General features: G+C 42.8%; 1 protein-coding gene across 3 annotated transcripts in view; it reads right to left on the reverse strand.

Annotated features, from left to right (window-relative positions):
* TOX2 (TOX high mobility group box family member 2) overlaps positions 1 to 24,223 on the reverse strand; it is a 264,355-nt gene that overhangs the window by 94,586 nt on the left and 145,546 nt on the right. For all 3 annotated transcript variants that reach the window (XM_054046244.1, XM_054046242.1, XM_054046243.1), the window contains exon 3: positions 23,816 to 24,061. In XM_054046244.1, the coding sequence (XP_053902219.1) occupies positions 23,816 to 24,061 (246 nt within the window). The remainder of the gene's footprint in view (positions 1 to 23,815; positions 24,062 to 24,223) is intronic.

Genomic DNA, 24,223 nt, shown 5'->3' on the forward strand with positions numbered 1-24,223 from the left:
CACAAACAAGACTCTTCTTAAAAAGGAAAGCCAGTTTATGACAGGCAGGTCATCAGCATCCTACCCTAAATTAATGCTCACTGGACGGCCAAGGGTCTGTAGACTGTAGTGACTGACTACTAAGTAAGCCCTGCAAATCTGCAGATATCCATTTTATATCTGCATCCAGAGATGCAGTTGTATTGTTTATCATCTTTGTGGATTGGACAGGGATCCAAATATTTGTATCTGCGCAGGGATCTAACAGTGAGATAGGGTGCTGGTGCAGGTACATATAAAAGGTCGAGTGTGGATCAGATATAAGTTAATTATCATGGATGCGCATCGGATGCAAAGCCAAATTTTTGTATCCGCACAGGGCCCTACAACTAAAACATACACTGCTAAAGTGATCAGAGAAAGAATCAAGGCCAGCCATAGAAAACCAAGACAGGGTTGGAGAAATGCCATGGAAGCTCAAATAGATAAGACCTAAGAGCTGCAAACAGGACAGTTTCCAACTCTGAGCAGAAGCATTCTGCAATTGAGCAGGTGGGCTGGCAAAGGTAAAGGCGGTTGCTCTCGACGAACAGAAAATGAAACCTGCATCGTATTAGCAATACAAGCTCAGCTCTTCAGGAGACCAGCTTTGTGCATGCAAGCCAGATGCACTAATGTGATCAACCTCTTTGCATTAGATAAAACAACATTGATAAGACAAACAGATAATTTGCATAGAAAGCTACCAGGTTTAATCTGGAAATGCACCCACATTTCTCCCTTCCTCTCTTCCCTCAACTGAAAAGAAGAATCAAAGGAGCTAGGACTTGGATGGAAGGGAAAAATTACACAGACAACTTCAGTTAGTGTAACTATGTAGAAAATTACAGCATAGTACTGACGCAGTCACCTTGGCTAACAAGGATCTAGGGCAAATTAATAGGATCAAAGCATTATCTAATGGCCTAAATGAGATATGGATTGATATAGACCATGTACAGTGGCTTTATGTATTCTATACTTTGTTTTGCTAAAAGTCATTATTAAGTACAAACATGGGAATTGCCAGATTGAATCAGTCTTGCACACTAGTCCTGCACACAGTGTACCACAGATTTATAATATCAAATACAATATAACATCTCTGTATTATTCATCATCCTATTCCTTATGTATCCTAACCTCTTGTTTGCTTTTCTGACTGCTGCTGCACACTGAGCAGAGGTCTCCATTGAGCTGGCCACAGTTATGTCATGGTCTCTTTCTGGAGCTGCTACAATTAATTTAGAACCGTGTAAGGTGTATGTGTAGGTTAAAATTTTCCATGTAACGTGCCCTACTATGTATTTATCAGCACTGAACACCATTTGCCATTGTGTTGCCCATTCACCTAACTTTGCGTGGTCTCTCTGAAGTTCTTCACAATCCTCTCTCGTCCTGAGTAATTTAAATAACTTTGTGTCACATGCAGATTTTACCTCCTCACTACTCCCTGAAATTCACAGGACCTAGTACAGAACCTTGAAGCACCTGCTGTTAACCTTCTGGCATGATGAAAACTAACCACTTAATTCTACTCTTTGTTTTCTGTGTCCTGACCCTTTTTTTGATTCGAGACAATGCTTTGCCTCTCATCCCATGATAACTTCATTTCTTTAGTGACTTTTTGAATGTGACCTTGTTGAAGCCTTTTGGATGTCTAAATAAATCATGCCAACTTCTTCTTCTTTAACTCACTACTTTATCGACACGCTAGAAGAATTCTAAGAGATCAGTGAGACATGATTTCCCTTTGCTCCCCTCCCCCCATGCGGGGCGTGGTGGCCCTCTTAGGCCTAGTCTTCACTTACCGGCTGGTCCGGAGGCACGCCATCGATGTTCTGGGATCGATTTATCGCGTCTGGTTAAGACGCGATAAATCGATCCCGGATCGATCCCAGAAGTGCTCACAATCGACGCCGGTACTCCAGCTCGCCGAGAGGAGTACGCGGCGTCGACGGGGGGAGACTTCCGGCCGCGTCTGGACCGCGGTAAGTCCGGAGTAAGGTACTTCGAATTCAGCTACGTTATTAACGTAGCTGAATTTGCGTACCTTAGTCCGAAGTCCGGACTAAGTGTAGACCAGCCCTTAGTCTCTGAATTTCAAAGGGGAGGAGCAGCTAGCTCTTGTCACTTCCCCAGAATCCTGGGGGCAGGAGAGTGACCAGGCAAGGGTTGCTGCCTCTCCTGAATATGCGGGGAACATGAAGTGCTCACACACACAGGAGAGCAGGAGCCAGGAAACAGAAGGGCCCAGGTCCTGCTGTCAGTGGAAGGCAGGCCTCCATTTACCTGCAGAGCTAGCTAGCCAGTGTACCTCCTGGGGTTGCAAAGAAGCTGCACACCATGAGAGTCTCCACAGCGTCGTGAGCACATTCAGGATTATGCTAGGTGGGAGTTGGGATGCTCATGTTCTGCAGGACCCAAGTCTCCTTGATAACCACCAGAGTTTGACCTAATGTCCAATCCCTGTGAAAGAAACTTGGTTTGTGGAGCCTTGCAGGGCTCACACAAGCAGAGGTGAGGCTCACAAGGAGGGTGGGGAGGGGAGATCTGGTCCATACTGCACCTGCTCTAAGAGAAGACTTCACTTGCCAGAGCTTTCAGTAAAAATAAAGCTTTTATTAATATTCATATACTATAGTGACTATTGCATTTCAGTTTGTGTTGTGGTGTCAACGTGCGTGTTTTTGTGTGGGAAAGAGAAGACAAATTGCCGGGAATCCAAAGATGCACCCATCCTGACCGTGCCTTGCTGCTACAGAAAGCCATTCTAACTTGAGTCTGAGTCTCCAAATCTCATGCTTATGGGTATGGCTGCAACATACTTCTTGAAGGCAAGTGCTTCCCTTTAGGGCCCCATCACCAATGCCACTGCATGGGTTGACTGGCAGGAGATGCTGTGAAGGGCAGCCCTCCTGCCCTCTAAACCCCAACTATGCGGCATCTATAATCAACTTCAGCAACACCTGAAGGCTGAGGGACAGGGATTCAACAATACTACTTTCTCTTTGTCCCCATCCGGAGTTTGGGGTTTGCATCACTGGCTGCAATGCAGGACCGTAAGTGAAGATTGTGACTCTCCTGCAAAAGCGTGTAACAGCTGACTAGTGCATCTCACTTTATAATGAGAAATGCCCAAAGCAGTGAGAGATCAGTGAGAAGTACGACACTGGGAATTTTTATGGATGTTGAAGAACTGCAGCAATACAATCCCACGTTCTCCGCAAGCCAGTTCTGAGAAACCAAACAATTTCCATGGTATAAACGGAAGGATAGTAATGGGATTCTGTAGAGCTGAGACACAAATATAATAGCCAGATACAGCATTATGGGACGCTTTATAACCAACAGAGTCAGAGTGAAACATTCGGATTCGTAACATTACCATCTGGCTTCCTGCCATGCATCAGATGGTATGGAAACATATCTTTCTCTGGATGACGAGCTGTTATCTGTAGCAATCATCGTAATTTCTCTTGACACTGCATGCCACATTTTTTTTTTTTTTTTTTTTTTTTTACAGTGGCAGGACTCAAACAGGATTCTTTATTTAAAAGGTAGCTTTGATTTTTCTGATCCACATAGACTTAAACCATTTCGATCTGTGCCATTGATGCACGAAGTAGGATATTCAGGAACGGTGTACTCTGGGAAGGTTGAGTCCTGGCCTCCCATTTGGGGCCTGAACATTTTCCATCTGCAGATAGATAGTTGGCTACAGCTGAAAATACTCAGATTTGCACCCACAATTTAATTGTAGATGCAAAATGCAGGCACAGATTTGAGGGACTCAAAAGGAGAAATCTCATAGACTCATAGACTTTAAGGTCAGAAGGGACCATTATGATCATCTAGTCTGACCTCCCGCATGATGCAGGCCACAAAAGCCGTCCCAACCCCTTTCCCTTGACTCTGCTGTTGAAGTCCCCAAATCCTGTGGTTTAAAGACCTCAAGTCGCAGAGAATCCTCCAGCTAGCGACCCCTGCCCCATGCTGCGGAGGAAGGCGAAAAGCTTCCAGGGCCTCTGCCAATCTACCCTGGAGGAAAATTCCTTCCCGACCCCAAATATGGCGATCAGTAGAACCCCGAGCATATAGGCAAAATCTGACTTCAGTTAATATTTTCCAAGGCCAAATATTTGCTTTTTACTCTTTACACCGTGAAAATAAGCCCCCACTGAGGCCATGGACAGGGTAAAAATGGAGTAAGGAGTTTAGGATTCAGCCCTTTATATTTACCAGCTAAGAAAAGTCTTACCTACAAATTAGAACCTATTTCTCAGTTCACCAAGAGCATTTGAAGAGTGGCTGATGCAGCTCTCTGATCTACTCATTGCATAACAAAGCATTTTACAGCCTATTATTTTTATTGTAAGCACTTTCTGTTATTTGACGCTAAAAATGGTTCACATTTAAATAAAAATAGAGGTATTCAGTGTGCATACACCTACATCACTGTACAGTCATCCTAACCCCTATGTCTGAAACAAAAGCCATGGAATTTTCCATTCCTTTGTGTTCTTTAGCCTATATCTTAGCAGTAATTCAACTGTAGGGATGGCATGCAGGCTGTGATTCCATATTCTGTATAAACAAACTACTGCAAGAACATTTGTTCATTACCAATAAAACCTGCATAAAGAAGGTTGGAAGAAAGCAATTTAACACAACGTATATTTTGATTGGAAACAAGTCTAAAAGTAGTTTTTAGCCTTGCTTTTTGGCATGTAAACTCAGATCATCTTCAGGAATGAGGAGTAAATATTGTGAACAGTCCAACTTGATAAGATGCTAAGAGGAGGCAATTGTGAGCAAAGAGATAAATAATTTTCAGATGAAATAATTAAAGATCAACTGTAACACATTTGCAGAGCAGATTTTCAAGAGTGTTACGGGTGTCATCAAAGACTACCCACAGTTACACTGCGTGGTTATTTACAAAAACACAGCTCTTTCTGGGTCTGTGAGATCATGCTGTTTGAAGTTAAAAATTATTCTACTCCGACTGCCCATTGCAGTTAAAATAGATTTTATGTTGAGTTACAATAGTGTAAACAAAAACATACGGGAATATAAAGAACTATCTTTATCCCATATATGAGGTCATGACACAAATTAAAACCATTACTTATATTGACTTCATATGACATTTGTGCATGCCACAGAGCTCCACCCATAAAATAACATCATTTCCATGGTATCTAATGTACCTCTACCCCGATATAATGCTGTCCTCGGGGGCCAAAAAATCTTACCGCTTTATAGGTCAAACCGCGTTATATCGAACTTGCTTTGATCCGCAGGAGTGCGCAGCCCTGCCGACCCCGGACACTGCTTTACCACATTATATTTGAATTTGTGTTATATCGGGTCAAGTTAGATCGGGGTAGAGGTGTACATCAAAGGGGAGAGAGTGGCATAAAAGTTAAAGGACAACAAACAAACAAAATATGTGGCACAGACTGTGGGATGGCGTGGGAGCGCCACGCATTCGGGAAAGCCAGCTGCCCCAGACAAGTGGCAATAGCAACTTTATTCCACACTGCACAATTGTGCCAATACCCTCCTCCTCTCTACACAAATGGCATATAGTCAGTGGAAGTAGGATACAGTATAATGCTCAGACTCGCAGCCTTTGGGGTTATTGTCATCTGGAAATTACTAGTGAAGCCAAAGGGATCCCCCATTAGAAACAAACAAAATACTCCTGTCTATAGATATTAAACACTTTAGAAACATCATTTGGCCCCATATATACTGCAGCTAACTTCTGATGAGACTTCCCTTTTAGTCCTTGCCTTTGAAAAACTACAAATTGCTGCCACCATTATTTATTGTTCCCAAAGAGGTTATAGTTAAAATATAGAGTATGCAAACAGAGTATGCAAATTCCAGAACCTGAAACTCTTAGACATCAGTATGACACTGTCATCTTTGACGGAGGAAATTATGATACAGTCTTTAATTACAAATGGTATGTGTTCATGTAATTAAAGACTGACTGCACTATGATGCATATGCACAAGGGGGCTGAATTAAGATTGCATGGACAACCTTAAAAGCTGGCAATTTCTAACTTTTGAGTACTTGACTTTGAAACCTTATCATTCTTTTAATGTAGGTTTTTTGGATGTAATTTCCTAGGTTTGAAAAAAAATAGAAATTCCATGTGGAACTCCCATATGGTTCATCAGCCGGATTAGGACACTTAGATCCACAGCACACACCTCTGCTACTTGTGTTCCCAGAGTAACTGGTGGCATTAGTAGTCATCCTACATGTGGGCCAGCCATTAGAGGGAACAGAGCCACAGATTTTGCCAGCAGGTTTCACAGGTATTTGCTGATGGCAGAGGAATGATGAGACTCAGGGATCCTTAGTTCTACTCCAGGTTCTGAAGGGAGTGTACTTAGTGGTCAAAGAGTCCCCCACCCACGTCCGATACCTTCTGCCTTTGGCCCCTCCAGTCTGTCCTCATGCCAGTCTCAGTTCCTTAACTCCACTCAGCCCCTTGTCTTAGCCCAACCTCACTATCTTACAGCTCTTTGTCCCAGTCACACCCCTCGCCACCCAGGTCCTCACCCCTCAGTACTCCAGTCAGACTGATTCCTCCTTCTCCTCCTTGCTGCCTATGCTCCAGCAGGAGGACACTGAGCACACAGGAGAGACAATCTCCCTGCTTTCAGCTCCAGTGCCTGGTACCACCACAATCCTTGGCAGCTGGGTGGAACAACTGCAGGAAAAGTCCTGCTCAGCCTATGCAGCTCCTGCTGGATGGAGCATGCTCAGCTGGTGTGTGGCGATGGCATGGTGCGTGTGCAGCCCAGTCGGAACACAGGAGCTGTGAGGGGATGGAGCATGCTCAGTAGAAGCAGACTCTTCAAAGAATTTAGCTACCAAACTCCACAGTTTCTCTTCTAAGCAGGTGTGAACTGAGATTTTCAGAGGCTCATAAATTGGGATGGCAAAAGGCCTGTCCCTGATGCCAGGGCAACCCCCTTCTGAATTTCAAGCCCCTGTTTCAAAGCATGGAGGCATTAAAGCTACTCAACGAAAAATAGAAAATTGCAGCCTAAAGTGTTTAAGTTTAGCAAAGTTATAAGCATTCATATAAGTATATGTATGTATATACATGCATACTCATATATATCATACACATGGATTTTAAATTCATTAGAAATGGCTCCCATACACCCTAAACATATTTATTGTGCATATTTCCAGCCACTTTATATTGTTCCTGAAAATCTCCTTCCTGCTGTATTATCTTCTCTGCTACAGTAATTCACAGATTTTATTTTCCACAACATTTTTAATTTATATCATGTTTTATTTATGCTACCGTCTTTTGTGAAATCCCAAATTTCAAACCAGACACAAACAGCACACACATAAAGTAGACTTCTCATTATCAACCTGACATAGGAAACACAATTGACTGAAATAAATCTTGGGTTTTATGTCAGTGAGGCGTTTACAGAGTACGTGACATTTCGCAGCAATACAAATTGTACATTAAAAGATAATTTTCCAAACACGATACCAAATATGCACTTGGAGTGTTGCACCATTATGTAGAGTAATACTGAAACTGTGCTTTAACAAATGCTGTTGTTATTTTGGACTAGTTCAGTTTCAAGATTGCATCAGGCCTTGTGAGTAGGTTTAGGAGTGATTAAGTTTACTGTGCACAAAAGCCAGCTATTTGGCAAACTGTCAACACAGCGTAATTGATATTTTAATTACACCACTAATACATACATGCTGCTGCTCACAATGAGCCTCCTCATTGGTGTTAGACAAACAGCTTATTTACGGCTCTGATTATTGTTCCAAAGAAGTTTGCATTTAAATTGGTAATATTCTAAATTGCTATAAAAATGAACCAAATTGTTTTTTGCAAATTCCTAATGGCAAGAAATGCACAGAACAATGCAAACAGAAATGATCATCCCGCTTGGCATATGTTCTGTGGGATGAAATGGGGCACAGGCAATTTACAGCTGAATGTCCAGGAAAATCTCATAAGGGTGAGACCTACTATTAGGGGGTGGAATAGTCTCTCTCAAGTTGTAGAAGCTCATCCTTTGAGACATAACGAGTGGCAAAGAGCTGCAGAATATAAAATACATATATAACTGTGGACAATAATTCTGCATTGGCTAATGGAAGAACTGGAAGAATTCAAAGACCTAAAAGGTCTTTTCTGCCTCTAGCCTCTACGATCCTGGGAAAACACTGTGTAACATGGACTTCTGGGCCTCCCTTTACATATGCTTATTGAAAGGGAAATCAGAGCTGTCATCCATTGGCCAGACCCTGCAGCCTAGTACTTCGGAAGTTGTGGTTAAACCCCTTCTCCTAGATCTGAGCCAACAGGATGAGGCTGTATGAAGGGGGAGATTTTTAAAGGCACTAATAGGAGTCTTGTCTCCAAAGGCAATTGTGCACCTAGTTGACCTTTGTGCTTTTGAAAATCTCCCATGCAGTGTGTTTAAAACTGCTAGGGGCATCTGGGACCTCCTCTCCTCTCATATCTCCCCTCCCCTCTCTGCCGTGCCAGCCACACCAGCCTTGACATCCCATTTAGATCCTACTCCCACTTCTCTCTCCTTGCTATTTCCTGCATTGTTCCCAAGGCATGGAATGACCTCCCAGTCCCAGCGCTCCAGGCCCCTTGCCTCTCATCATTCCAATCCTCCTCAAAACCCTCTTTTCTGTGAGGCCAGTAGGGAGTGAACTAATTACTGATTAGGGATGGAGGACAAGGAAAAATCTGAGTTGTTCCCCTCTCTGGGTCCCGCAGATAGAACGCTACAGTGGAGTGGCTCTCTATTTTGATGTATTAACGGTACTGAGTGTATTGTTGGCACTGAACAATAAGGTTGGGATTTTCAAAGGGATTTTGAAAGATCAATAGGAGTTGTGCTCTTAACTCCCTCCCTCCAGCAAATATGAAAATCCCAGCATGAATAATTATTCATCCATCCACATCCTGTGCTCTTCACTGGAGGATCTGAGCATCTGTAATAACAATAATACCACAGCAGTGTCTCCTATGGAGCTGAGGTACAATATGATACAGATCTACAAATAGGCTAGGGACAAGTAACCCAGTGTGCAGATGCAATTGCTGAATTTCACATATTAGCATCTCGACCATTTAATTAGCATGGTTGAAGTGGGAAGCCCTGGAAAGGTCCACACCAGGAGTTGATCTGTACTCATGCACATTCAAACTTCCCATGGACATAGGGCCTGGTTCTGGGAACTGGTGAGCATCTGCAACTCCCAATGAAGTCAATGGACGTGGTCCTACTCCCACTAAAGCCAAGAGGAGCTTTGCCACTGATTCTCATGAGAGCCCAAAGGAAGTTGTCACCTTTCTGCATCTCCCAGAACCGGATGGAGAGGGTTGAACTTTCAGAAGACAGCAGGTGCTATAGGAGTGTGCAAGCAGGGGATTTTGAAATGATGTGGCCATGCACTGCTGGGTAGTGTCATGGCATGACCTTGGAATAGGCATACTCAACCTCTTTCAGAGCTGTTCAGGGGCCACCTAGTGCAGCGCAGCACAGGCAAATGAGGCACAGTGCAGGCGAGTGCAAGTCAAGAGGCACAGCAAAGTTAAGGGAAGCTGCAAATAAGACTCAGAAAGAGGATTTTAAGCAAATGGAAACAGCAGATCAATTTACTGCAAAGTAAAAGCTACGCCTCAGGCACCATTACTCCTGGTGGGCCTGGCCTGCTGGCAACAGCAACTGGTGTGGGACCGGGACATCTAGCACACAGACGTATAGACTTTAAGGCCAGAAGGGACTATCGTGATCATCTAAAAGCTTATCTTGGATTGCATCTTCCTCCTGAAGCTGTTGAGGGGAGAATTGCTGGATGGCACTGGGAAGGCTCTTTACACAATTCCAGTGCGGAATACACAGCCAGAATCCATGTCCATGCCCAGACCTTGACTGCACAGTTCTGTCTGCCTAGGCATATCAGTCTTTGAATATAGACACCATCCCATGTACCTATAAACCCCACTGCACACAAGCTGCCTTGAAAGTGTGACCGCTAATCACAGCACTGCTGCTCAACCACCCCAAAAGGCACAGAAACTCCCAAACCTGAGTGCAAAGCAAAGAATTCAGACAACTTTTTACAAATGCCCGTTCCTATGATCTAGAAAGAGGAAAGTGGTTTTGGTTTATTTATTTTTTTAATATGTATAAAAGTAATTTGCTCCTAAACTTGTCCTCTAGGTTCCAACCTGGAGTGAAATTTTATAACCTAGTGATAAACCCCAGGGAAAAAAGGGGGGGCTTTCAAATGAAAATGCCAACAGAATCTTAACAGGAGCACGCGTGGGTGCTGCTAAACTAAGCTCACAAGGAGGTGGGGCAAATGCCTTAAAAGAGTTAGTGAAGGCAAAATAATGTTCATTAAAAATAGAAAAACAACTGAAAAAATATCCTTTGTATTCAACTTCGCACTCGTACATCATAATGTTCCAGTAAAAGCCCATTTTCCCTTGAGATAATAAAAGAATTGAATTTTTCCTTATCGGTCATCTATTTTTCTAGCTAAAGCTATTACTCCCTCTCTGCGGTTGCTAGGCAACAAGAAATATTAATAGCAGCTTTTATTAGCTTAGCTTTAGCAGCAGAGTACCAGAATGAGAAAATGGAAAACATAAATGTGTTACATAAATCTTTCAACCTTTCAGGGTTTGTGTTAGTCTCTGTTTTCATAATGATTTATTGAAGTGATGGTTCATTTATGAGAAAAAGGAGTGTGAAATAAGAAAACGGAACATTACCCTGAAGGACTGTTTGAAAATAAATAATTATACGAGGTGAAGAAAAGCTGTTTAAAACCATTTTTCTGAGTTTTATAAAATTTAAAAAGACATATTTCTTTCATTTATTGCCTCTGAGAAAAACACTAGCAGGAGATTGCAAACAGGGCTCTGTTTAATACAAAGAAACCTTCACATATGATTGTATTATTATTATTTTCCACCCAGGCCTTATCTTAGGCAGTTTAGTTTTTAAATAGTGAACAACTAATGAGCAGAATTACAAATGAGTTAAAACCCAAGATGTAAAGAATTAGTACAACTCCAGAAAGGCACAAACCATCTTGGGTCAAAATCCGTAAGGTTTCACTCTTTGGACACCGTCAGTCCCTGCGTTGACAAAGCCTGTCCCTACATTAAACTGCACCAATATTACTGCTGTTCATTGTGTTGTAAAGCTTGCTAATTTGGAATTTAATTTGGTTTGCAGCTTGATTTGTGTGGCGTCATGCTCTGTTTTATTGCAGCTGTTCTCAGCAATATGTCTGCTAACTGGAGCACCGTATTTAAGTTTATTTATTTCTGATTGCGCATCACAGGTGTTTCTAAACACTGTAACTCAGGAAAGCAGGTCTTCACCGCTACCAAGTGGAAAAGTAAGACATACGGTCCTGGTACCTTATCATTCCATCTCTCCTGCAAAGGATTTTTGCCTACCTGGGGGAATTCCACTGAATTACACTGAGTTCTTGTTTTTTTAAAAATAAATACATTAGGCGAAATCCTGCCTCCATGGATGTCAATGGACTTCCGGCTGAACAGGTGGAATTTTAAGGCACGGGGAGGATATCTCCTTAGAATGAACTCTCCAGTTATGAAAGTAACCCCCCGTCCTCCAGAACTGAACCACAATAATATAGCCCCTGATCAGGGCCGCCCAGAGGATTCAGGGGGCCTGGGGCAAAGCAATTTCAGGGGCCCCTTCCATAAAAAAAAGTTGCAATACTCTAGTAACATGTATTTGGAAATGTAAAAAATAACTAGTGAAATACATTAAAAAAATAATTTGTAATAATTTGAAAATATACTAAATACATTATTTAAAAACATTAAAAGCTTTAATGGTATGTATACATTTGCAATTACATAATGGGCTGTTGCTGGGTGATGGTGATGGTTGGTACCAATGGGCTGTCGCTGCCTGGGGGTGGTGCTGCTGTTGCCCAGGGCTGGGTGGGGAGCTGCCCGGCTCACAGGGGCTGGGCTCAGGGCTGTGGGGAGGATGGGGTCAGGGGGTTTCCGGCTCAGAGGGGTTGGGCTTGGAGCTGGGGGTCAGGGCTGTGGGGGATGGGGTGGTGGGGGGTGCCCGGCCCTGGCCCCTTACCATGCCGCTTACCCCCTCTCCCAGGAGCCTTCGACATACTCGTGGGGAAGGGGGAGCCTCTGACATACTCGTGGGGGCCCCTGCGGGGCCCGGGGCAAATTGCCCCACTTGCCACCCCCCTCTGGGCGGCCCTGCCCCGGAACACACAGACATTTACAACGCTGGTAGGACTGCAGACATAACTTTCCTCTGAGTGTTGCCTTCCCATGTCCCACCTGCTCACCTCAGCCCATGAGGGCCTTCCACAGCATCCAACATAGAAAGTATGCCATGCCACAGAGCCTATGACCTCCCTTCTTCCATGTCTGGAAAGGCAGAGATCATGTCTTGGGCAGGGGTCCACCAGCTACAATCTGACCCATAATTCTTGGGGGGAAGGAGGAGGAGCGGGACAGAATCACAGCCCGATTGTGAACAATGCAGCCAATCATTCTACAGGATTTTCTTCGTTTTAGAGCAAATGATAAGAGCAAATTTGCTGCCAGGTTTAATATTTTCCCCCAATCCTAAAACACATGGAAATGTTGTTTTAAATGATAAAGAAACAAAATTAAAATGGGAACAGATTTTCTAAAAATCAGTAAAATAAGCAGAGAACAGGAAAGTGAAACTGACTAAGGTGCAATTCCATGATATTTAAACATTGTGGGATCAGGGCCTAACTTACATACAGAAGCAAAGCTGACTTCCAGCCTGTTCTCGTGCTGAAGTAAAACAAAAAAAGGAGACGAATACCAGAGCTAGAGGGAACACGATTCAATTTCCTTTTTAATTGTTCAGCTCTAATAATCTAAGCCATTGGGTTTGATTCAGTGCTAGGCCAAGGGATGCTATGGTGATATATGCAGTATCAACGTGGGGGATGGGATTTGGATGTACAAAACACTATACATTAATTTCATATTTGAAATAAGTCTCATTGAAATAATTTTTTTGTGTGTTTCCCCTTCTGTTCTGTGACTACCTGGACCATTTAGACTGTGAGCTCTTCGGAGCCAGGGCTGTCTCTCACTGTGTGTTTGTACAGCACTGAACACAATGGAACCCTGGTCTCAGCAGAGACCTCTGGATTCTACCATAACAATAGCAATATCCTGTTCATGACATTGTTCCTTTAAATCCTCTTATAAAGGAATAGTGCTAGATTACAAAGAATACTTTTAATACATTTTTATTTAAAATATGTAACTTTTATTTAAAATAGATAGGAATTTAAGATATATATATATATATATATTTATTTAAATAGTTACGTATTTAAATATTTATCAACAATAAATAAATTATACCATCTGCCAAGCTAAAAACCACATTTAACAATTTCCATACCTCGGAGAAACAGCAAATGGCTAACACTTGTTTTTCTAGTATATTTCTAATTGGTTTCCTTTTGGGGCTGTTTCCCGTGTTAGAAAATGATCCAAAATGAATTGTAATCAATTATTATCTTTAGAGTGTAAGCTCCTTAGGGCAGAGACCCTCTTTTTGCTCTGGGTCTGTACGGTGGCCTCGTACAAAGGGGTCCCGTAGTCCAGGCCTGGGGCTCTGAGGCAGTACCACAATACAAATAACTAACAATACATTATTAAGACTTACACAGACTTCAATGGGATTTGGATCTGGCCCTAAGGGAGCACACAGTTATGTATGGGCTCATCAGCACAGCAGGTCTGACTCAGGAGAAAGAGTGAATTCAAGTATGTGAGCAGTCTGAGGAAAGAGAACAGAGATGACCAAGGGTTTGAACCTGGGAAAAGTTACACCTGCTAGGTCCCACTGACAATGTGCAGGAATAACGATACTCGGGGGGCATAGCTGTTTGCAGGATTGGACGCCGAGAGAGAAATTGCTGGGGTAGGGGAAGGTGTGGGAAATGTCATGAAGAGAGAACCAAGGGAGTGGGAACTGGGGCACTTGGGGAAAAGGAATAAGGTCTGAGAAATGGGGAGAAGCAACAACAAGAGAGAGATGGAAGGAGACACATGGAGCAAAGACATATTCAGCAACAGAAGAAAAAGTAGTGAATCAGAAGAGAAAATGCAGCAACACAGTCACAGGGCTCTGGATGGTTCCATTTGACATTTCAAACATCTGATTTAATGTTGTTGTTTATTATATATTATTCAGATTGTGTTTGGGGCCTGCACTGCATGAAGCACTTTCTAAACACAAAGGACCCTACCCTGAACAGTTCACAGTCTATGGTCTTCTACCATTTGCATTTTTAATGACTCTAGGCTTTGATCAGGGAGAGGGGAGGCTTCATCTCCCCCATCACGCAGACATATTTACACTTCCCAGCCCCAGCCAAAGGAAGTGGCTATTTTTAGTTACCATTTCTCATTGAGAGATAGGCAGATTGTTTACAGGTGGATTGTTTAATTGGCTTTTATTTATATTTCATTCAAAACTGCCACAAAGTTAAAAGAACGTTATTTAGGTTGCAAAATCAAGCAGTCGGTTGTTAGGAAATTCCAGATTTACAGATGCCCTTGCAATCTTAATTCCACTTCTTTGTGTATTTATCCTGTGCACTAAATGACACTGGGGTTATGTGGAAAAAAACAGCATATGCTATAATTAAAGACTGTATCATAATGCATCTATACCAGGGGCTGAATTAAGGTGACATAGGCAACTGTAAATCTGGCATAGTCCAACTTTCGAGTTCTTGCAACCTTAACGTTCTTTTAACTCAGAGCTCGTCTCCCTGTATAGCACTGCAGCTGCGCTACTGTAGCGCTTCGCGAAGACACTACCTACGTCAATGGGAGAGCTTCTCCCATCGGCATAGGTACTCCACCTTCCCAAGAGGCAGTCAGAGAAGCCCTCCCATCAATCTAGTGCTGTCTACATTGGGGGTTAGGTCAGTATAACCATGTCACTCAGGGGTGTGGATTTTTCACACCCAAGCGATGCAATTATACGGACATAAGTCTGTAGTGTAGGCCAAGCCTTAATGTGTGTGTGGAGGGAATATACAATTTTCATTTTTTCTGTAACTGTAACAACTCCCCCCATGCACTGGATTTGAACCTTGAATTTCTAGCCCTGGTGCTCAAACTGCTACAGCTTGACCTACAGGACTAACTACACTAGCTGGTAGGAGAAGAAATCTGTCATCCCACTGAGTCCAGAGGATGGTTATGGGAAGCCCAGGCTGACTCTCTTTCCCACGGTGATCTAGGGGAATTTCTTCCCCACATGGTGCCCCTATAAGTAAATATGGGACACTGGAGGTTGTAGTCTGGTGTGGGGGAGCTCAGCCTGGCCCAACTCTTCCTAATCCTCCAAAACAGTTGCTCTGGCAGCTCCCAGGCACTCTCACCACAGTGATTGCTGCTGCTGCTGCTAATTTGGTGGCAGTGTAGGCCCAACCTTAGGATGTTCATGTTCAGTTATTACTTCGGTGGGCTGCCAACATTTTCCTGAGACACAGGAGAGACAGAAGTGAAATAAAAATTGACTTTCAACAGTTTACAGCTCAGAAAATCTCAATGGAATTTTGTTGAACAAAGAAAAGGCACTCTTATAAATTTCAAAGGCCTATTGCTAACCATGGACGTTTTTGAACTTCTCAAATAAAGTCACAAGAATGTTTTATGATGGAAAGTGTTAGGCAGATTAGATACAGGGGTTGCTACCAGTTTCCCCTATAATACAGTGATCACCACTAAAAGGTGAGCACTTGCTAATAGTTACCATTGCATGGTATCTAAGACACTGAAGCTTCCACACACACAACAGTGTATAAAACAATAATGTCTTTGGGTTCTGCCCCTACCGTGGTGGAGCCCGTAGGAGAGGAGCACAGGGGACAGAACTCTCGGCAATCATACCTTCAACATCTTGAACCCCCTCCCTGAACCAGTCACACACAATGCCCAAGCCCAAGGGAGGAATGCCCCAGTCATTTTGCATTTCCAGTGCTCTAATATCCTTTCACTGCCATTGTGCCAGGCTAGGATCATGGAAAAACAAGGCTATGTTCCTGGAGTTGGTGTTTGTTCACGTGGAGTTTTGTGATATTCATCTCCTAGGAGCAGGTTTGAAACAACGTGACCCCAAGTGTTTGAGTCAATGGTAAGTTACCATGGGAGGCGCTGTTCCAAACTGGGCCAGTGTGGGAGCTGTCAATGGGCTCCCATCTGGCCGACCAGCAGCGCTGCTGTTAGGGAGTGAGGTGTAGGGGCTGGGCCCTCAATAGACTCAGGGGACTTCTCCCCTTTATGGGATGAACCCCTGGGCAGCCAGGAAAGCCCAGTCCAAAATGGTTGTGGGCAGAACTGTGTGCAGAGAGGGTAGCATGGCCCAGGGCAGCGCAGGAGGGCCCAGCAGGAGTCACTGCGAGTGGCGGTTCCCATCACAGTGCAGTAAAGTTCCATCTCTGGGCCAGGATACTCCCCCGACTCCTCCCCTCTGCTTGGAGTGTGGCACAGGAGCCACCCTCCAGTAGGGGAGCCTCCAGTGCCTGCAGGCTCCGTTCGGCAGGCTCACACGATGAGGAACGCAGACATTCTGAGACCCCTATCTAATATTTATGGAAATATGTTTGCACTGCATTGGAAATTCTTCAGCTCTGACCTTGATCACCCTTTGTTTCTGTCAAACATGTTCTTCCAAATCCCTTCTGAAAACTCATTTATTCACAACAGCTCTTTAACCCAACATGCTCCCACTCTCCCTGCTACCACTGCCATTTTACCTCAGCTTTTTCAAAGGCTGGGGCTATGCTGCCTCCAGTCACTTTCATCCAAGCTGCTCTAGCTGCACCACTCTCTTCACTGTTCTGTCCTCAGTAATCACCCCAGGACGTGCTCTGCTGCCCGCCCCATCACCACAGACACTCCTGATGGACACAGACAGGTAGCAACAACTGCTGGTTCCAGGCAAAAATCCTTGTGCTCCCTGAAGCTGATCAAAAATTTTCTTTCAAAACTCTCTTTTTCTGACAGAAAACACCATTTTTCTATATTATTGGTTTTTGGAGGGGGAGGAAAATTTTCATTTTGTTCGAAATGTTTTCCCTTACTAACCAAAACATTTTCTGTTTCTTTTTCCCCTCACTCACTCTCCCTTTTTTCTCTCCCTCTCCACTCCCGCTTTTATTTCCCCCCATTTTTGGAGGCAAAAAATAGAGAGAAAGTGGAAAAAACCTGACAATTTGGGGGGTTGGGTTCTGTCAAAAATTTTCCCATCAAAAAGCAACCTTTTCTGATCAGCCCCCACACTTTTCCCTGCCTCCCAACTATCCTTGTGTTCCTCCCATCTCTCCACCCCTTGCCTATCCCCACCCCAGGACACCTTCCTTCTCTCCTCCATCCTTTCTAGCTCTCCCATTCTCTTGTCCTCTGCCATCTCGCTTCCTTCCCCTCACATATTTCCCACCACCTTCTTTCCTCTCATCACCTTCACCTATTTCCCCAACCTGTAAAAAGTCACCATTTGTATTAACAGTGATACAGGCAAGAGAAGCAAACCCCGCCACTACATTACAGAACCATCTACATTACCAAGATGAGCACATAATGTAAGAGAGTGAACACAAGGGGTCAAATCCTAATCCCACTCAAGTTAATGGCAAAACTCCCAAGGACTTCAATGGGACAGGATTTCCGATATGCCCTTCCCCACCATCCCACTTCCAGCTCTTCTTTCCAATTGTTTATTTCATTCACTCATGCATCGTGTAGGTCACAGGCTCATTGGAGCAGAGATCGTGTCCTGTAGGTTTGCACAGCACCCAACACAACAGGCCGCTGATTCTGACTGAGGTATTAGGTGTGATTAACTATAAATAACTAACAGTATCTGTAATTATGCGCCTGGGTCAAAGGTGGCATGAAAACCATCTCCATTTATTCTCACTGTGTTTGTAACAATATTCCTTAAAATTCAGGCCTGAGAAAGACACCTACGGTTGCATCTCAGCTTTTTGCTTTGCTATTTCATGTTAGATTTTTATTTGTGCAGGAAATTTGCACAATAAATGCTTCCTTACTAGTGACACAGCAGCACGCTTTCTGCGTATCAATGGAGAGAACGTCAACTAGCTTTCTGCATGCTTCAGGCGCTGAGGAAAAGGCCTGAGGGCCAGAGAGGAGAACAGAACAGAACCATCCACAGAACTCCCCGCCTTCAGCCAGAGAAGCAGGCACAGGATAGAAGAACAGAGATCCTGAGAACACAGCTGAGCGGCTAAACATTGTTCAATTGAAAAACTTCTCCATCAAAAAATGCAGCCTCATTGAAATAAAAATGTTTCACAAAAGCACTACTATTTCAAGGAGATTTTTCCACAAAAACATTTGAAATGAAACAAAACGGTTAATTCTGTTTTGTTTCAAATCACAATTTTCATTTTGTTTGTGATTTTGGATTTTAGATTCCCCCCGCCCTTTCCCCCCTTTTTTACATTTCCCCCTCCTTTGCCCCCATTTTGTCCCCACTGGAAAAGGAGGGGAAAAACAGGTTTGGGGGATTCTCTTTCCCACCCACCCCCATTTATCAGTAGGGCCTTACCAAATTCACGGTCCATTTTGGTCAATTTCACAGTCATAGGATTTTTTAAATGGTAAATTTCATGATTTCAGCTATTTAAATCTCAAATTTCACAGTGTTGTAATTGCAGGGGTCCTGACCCAAAAAGGAGTTGTGTAGGTGTCGCAAGGTTATTGTGGGGGAGCGGGGGTTGCAGTATTGCTACTCTTACTTCTGTGCTGCTGCTGGCACTACTATCCCAGTAGTATCTATTCAATTATTATTATTTATTATTTGTATTATCATATCGCCTATGAGCCACAGTCATGGACCAGGAACCAATGGTCCAAGGTGCTGTACAAACATAGAACAAAAAGACAGTCCCCCACCCCAAAGAGCTGGCAATCTAAGTATAAGACAAGTGACCAAAAAGGGACAGACAGATGAGGGTACAGGGAAACTATATCGGTCAACATGGGAGGCTATGATCACAGCACACCAGCAGCCTAAACCACTGTCAAGTTTTCTGTAGGCCTCTTCTTCTCCTTCAAAGATCTGCTCTTCCACAGAGGCAGCCTGTACATGAAATTTGGAATGTCCCATGTGCCACACAAATGTGCTGAACCTCACATCTTCAACAAAGGAAGAGGTTTGAAGATGAACACCCAATTCAAGCCAGCCAGGACGTATCAAACACTCAGATAGAAAGAAGAGGAATAAAATCAGCGGCTTTTTGATCCCCTTGCAAATCAATCCAGACCATGGGATGTTGCTGGGGAATCTGGGATGGTTGGCAATGCTATCTAATTGTGTCCCAAGGAAACATAAGTCTGCAAGAGGGAGACCAGACACTAGATCTCATGAAGCAATCTGAAACGCCCGAGGAGCAACTGGCTAAGCAAAAGCAGGTAGCGCAAAGGAGGTGCTGAGGAAGGGAGACTGTTGATAGGATGTATTCATGATAAGCAAATATGGAGGTGACCTTAGTTTTGCAAAACCTCCTTGGTCAGGTTACTGCTCTGGAGATGTAATACAAGGTCCCATTTTATCAATACCACTACATTCCAAGAGCAGGGAATGCTACACAGGAGGGCAGACTAGATGATCACAGTGGTCCCTTCAGGGCTTACAATCTCTGAATCAGATAAAATATTTCAGTTTTGGTCCATTTTTGAAACATGACCACACAGCCCTGGGAGTCAGGAGACTGGGGTTCTATTTCTGGCCCTTTAATGACTCAATGTGGGACTTTTAACAAACTATTTCACCTTGCAGTGCTCCTTTCTGTAAAATGGGGATAGCAATTTCCTACCTCCCAGGGGTATTGTGAAGCTTCATGAAATGGTTGGAAAGTGTTAGTTATCAGATTCTTGGATAGGAGACACTACAGGATTGCAGAGCCTCCCTTATTCCCAATTACTTTTTGAGCAGTAGAGTAAATGTCATTTCCCATTGCTCTCAGTAATGCCTAGGTCATGTCATTTTAATAGTCCTAGATTTTTCATGAGCGCACATGAAAAAATCCTAGCTACTGGACATAAATTCTTAACAACATTTAAGATTTGTATCCCAAACTTCTTGCAATTACAATTTTTCCCTTTCATTAAAAATATTTTTACTCCAGAAATAAAATAAATGGCAGCAAAGGTAGGAAACATCTGTGTATGCAAAAAAACGTACAGCCCATTGCGAGCCGAAGCACATCGGCGGCATGTTAATACCCTTAACATTTGCATTAGTCATTTAGGACTTGAAACAAAGACCAAATTTCATCAGGCTTCCTGCTGAACTCTCAAACAAGAGTCACCTTCCTAACTGGCTGATGCCCCCATTACTACACACAGTGAAACAATTAATGCTTTGTTATTGTCAAGTCAGTAAACATGTTCCTCCTCAGAATGAATTTTTCCTGTTGCAAATATCTACCTTGTAACTTTCAGGGAGGACAACAGCACTTCAGACGCCCTGCAATGTCACCCAAGAAATGCCTGAAGCACCGTCTATTTCATTAGACCATTACCAAGTGGGTTATGACTTGATGGACATGTGGGCAGAAGGTATTAATGATACAAATTTAAAAATCTGCTCCATCTCTGGGATTTTATTGTTCCCTCTTGTGCGTGCACAGCTCCCATTAATGCTAATCAGGATTACACATGCACATTGGGACAAACGCTGTACTGCCATGTGCACACACTGGAGTCAATGGGATCCCTGTCCGTGCATCCAAAGGCAGAATTTGGCCAATTTGTGAGGGAAAAGAGGGGTCAGCCTGTAACAAAAAGTTTGATAGCAGAGGAAAAGTGTTTGACAGGAGGGTAAGAAAGGATTTCATTTGGGCCTAAAATTACTACACAATTCATTTACTGATCTGCCTTGTTACCGCTGGGACCTATGGAGATATCTTTCTCAACGGCTTTGCTTTAAAACCAAACACTTCCAATTCACTATCAGCTGAAAAATTCAGGGTTTCCTGGATTTTTAATTTTAGTGGTAAGGGGGAAACAACTCAATCTCTCTATTCTGTTTTCAGCATTCTAAGCCCCCTTCTTATCTTCCCTAGCTCAGTCCTGATTTATTGTCAAGATGCTGCATTTGTAAAACAGAACCATAAAATAAGAAAGAGAACATTTCCCAAGGACTACTCCAAAATAAATTATTTCAGACATTCAGAAGCTGCTTAATAAATCCCACTATTCTTGTTTCTTTGGGTATTTTAGAAACTGATTTATCAATGCAATATCACCTCGCAAAAATGAGACAATCAACACTGGATAAAAATATTGTGGTATGAAAATAGGGGTCAGAAGTAGGGGCTGTGCTTTAAATTAAACTAGGGAAAACATCTTTCATACAAATTTGACTCTTTTTGTCTCAGAAATGAATAATTTAATGAACTAAGAAGCTAAAAGCTAAAGAGGAGCCCAATGTAATAGTAATATTTAATTTCACAGAAAGAGATCTGTTTTCAATATCATGCTCAATCGATTGTTTTTAAACACATAAACTTAATCAAGAAAAAAAAAGTGCAGACATGCCAAGGATTTTGGGAGCTTTGGTATGTTCCTAGAGAAAGTGATAATAGCTCCTGTGAACACTACTACCTTCCAGACCCTTATCTACTGAGACAAGGAAAAGCAAATACTCTTTAGCTAGGATGGTTGTGGAGATGCAGGCATGTTAATTAAACAAAATTAGCTCTGTTTGATATTGATGCATTCCAGTGACACCCATGGAAATCAATGATCTTAGAAGCAACTAATATAGAAAACCTACCATGTAGTTAAATCTGCTAAAAGGGAAAATATTATTAAATGACTTCATCATAAATTCAATACAGCTGATGAAATCAAGACAAAAGCTTACACAACATGGCTGGTTCTGTGCTGAACGAATCTCTATACTGGGTTAAGTAAGCTCATTTCCCCCCCTCCTGCACCCCAGACCTCCATTTTTAATTCATTATCCCTGTGCTATTCCTTTCTGCAATAGGTTAACATGAAACTTCTGACGATATCGCCTTGCTCCAGAGTAACCCAAAAGGCATTTTAGGACTGCCACCTCTAACCTATACAGGACTGGGGACTGATCCTGCTCCCCTCAAAGTCACAAGCAAAGCTCCCACTGACTTTGAGAGGACATGGCGTAGGCTCAGTTCTTTCACTAAATGGGCTTTTAAACCATAGAATGAGGTAGTTCATGCCATACCTTAACCTTTTTACTATGCCAGTGAGCAGATTGCTCCCGTTTTACAGTACTTGCAACGAACGTAGTGGTATATTTATTATTCAAAAGATCATCAATATTGAAGTGCCCTGGGATCTTTTTTGGATGCTTTGTTTTAACGTAAGAACATAAGAATGGCCATGCTGGGTCAGACCAAAGGTCCATCCAGCCCACTATCCTGTCTACCGACAGTGACCAATGCCAGGTGTCCCAGAGGGAGTGAACCTAACAGGTAATGATCAAGTGATCTCTCTCCTGCCATCCATCTCCACCCTCTGACAAACAGAGGCTAGGGACACCATTCCTTACCCATCCTGGCTAATAGCCATTAATGGACTTAACCTCCATGAATTTATCTAGTTCTCTTTTAAACCCTGTTATAGTCCTAGCCTTCAGAACCTCCTCAGACAAGGAGTTCCACAGGTTGACTGTGCGCTGTGTGAAGAAGAACTTCCTTTTATTTGTTTTAAACCTGATGCCCATTAATTTCATTTGGTGGCCCCTAGTTCTTATATTATGGGAACAAGTAAATAACTTTTCCTTATTCACTTTCTCCACACCACTCATGATTTTATATACCTCTATCATATCCCCCCTTAGTCTCCTCTTTTCCAAGCTGAAAAGTCCTAGCCTTTTTAATCTCTCCTCATATGGGACCCGTTCCAAACCCCTAATCATTTTAGTTGTCCTTCTCTGAACCTTTTCTAGTGCGAGTATATCTTTTTTGAGATGAGGAGACCACATCTGTACGCAGTATTCAAGATGTGGGCGTACCATGGATTTATATAAGGGCAATAAGATATTCTCCGTCTTATTCTCTATCCCCTTCTTAATGATTCCTAATATCCTGTTTGCTTGACTGCTGCTGCACACTGCGTGGACATCTTCAGAGAACTATCCACGATGACTCCAAGATCTCTTTCCTGAATAGTTGTAGCTAAATTAGCCCCCATCATATTGTATGTATAGTTGGGGTTATTTTTTCCAATGTGTTTTGGATGACCCTACCAAAGTATGCAGGAAAAATAAAGCCTGCGTACTTCACTCCCTAAAGGCAAGAATCAATGAGTATGACATTATGCACCAAGAGCGAAATACAAAACCACCCCTTGAATACAATTAGGTTATTAACAGGGTCCAAAAAAGGCATAGAATTTAAAATACAAAATTACGCTGAAAAGCACCATGACCATGGCCATGCAAATGACTTCTACGGAATCAATCAAACCACCCCCATCTTTGAGATATGCTCCCTGTCCAACTGAAGGCAGCTCAGTGTTCACTGCCTTTATTCAATCCTTAGTTGGAAATGTTTTTTCCTCGAATATCCTTCTAAATTCAAACGACTCATAATGACACACAGTGGATTGTATCAGATCAAACAGAACATGATAAAAGAGAAAACTCACCGTAGGTAGTTGGCTGGAGAGCAGATGCCCATCCTGACTCAACATATTAGACACCATGATGGCTGGAAGGTCCATGTTCTGATAGGAATATGCTGGTATCAGGCTATTTGGAGGGAGGCCGTGGCACAGTGAATGATACCCAGTTTCATGATCCACCAAGTGAAGAAGCGAGGGCTCCGGGAGGTTAGGAGGAGTTATAGGAGGGATTTCATAGTCTTCATTATTCTCATTCTGACCATTATACGTCTGAAATAATAAAAGGACATTTTTACAATATGTCACTTCCTTGTTGCTTCAGCAAAAGAAATGTTTTGTGATGCAAAAAAAAAAAATTAAATTACAAATTAACCACAACCAGATAATACAATAATTTCTAAATGACAATGCCCAGTCATGTTCATAAGCAGG

The sequence above is a fragment of the Malaclemys terrapin genome, chromosome 12 (assembly GCF_027887155.1).
Source record: "Malaclemys terrapin pileata isolate rMalTer1 chromosome 12, rMalTer1.hap1, whole genome shotgun sequence".
NCBI classification, from domain to species: Eukaryota; Metazoa; Chordata; order Testudines; family Emydidae; genus Malaclemys; species Malaclemys terrapin.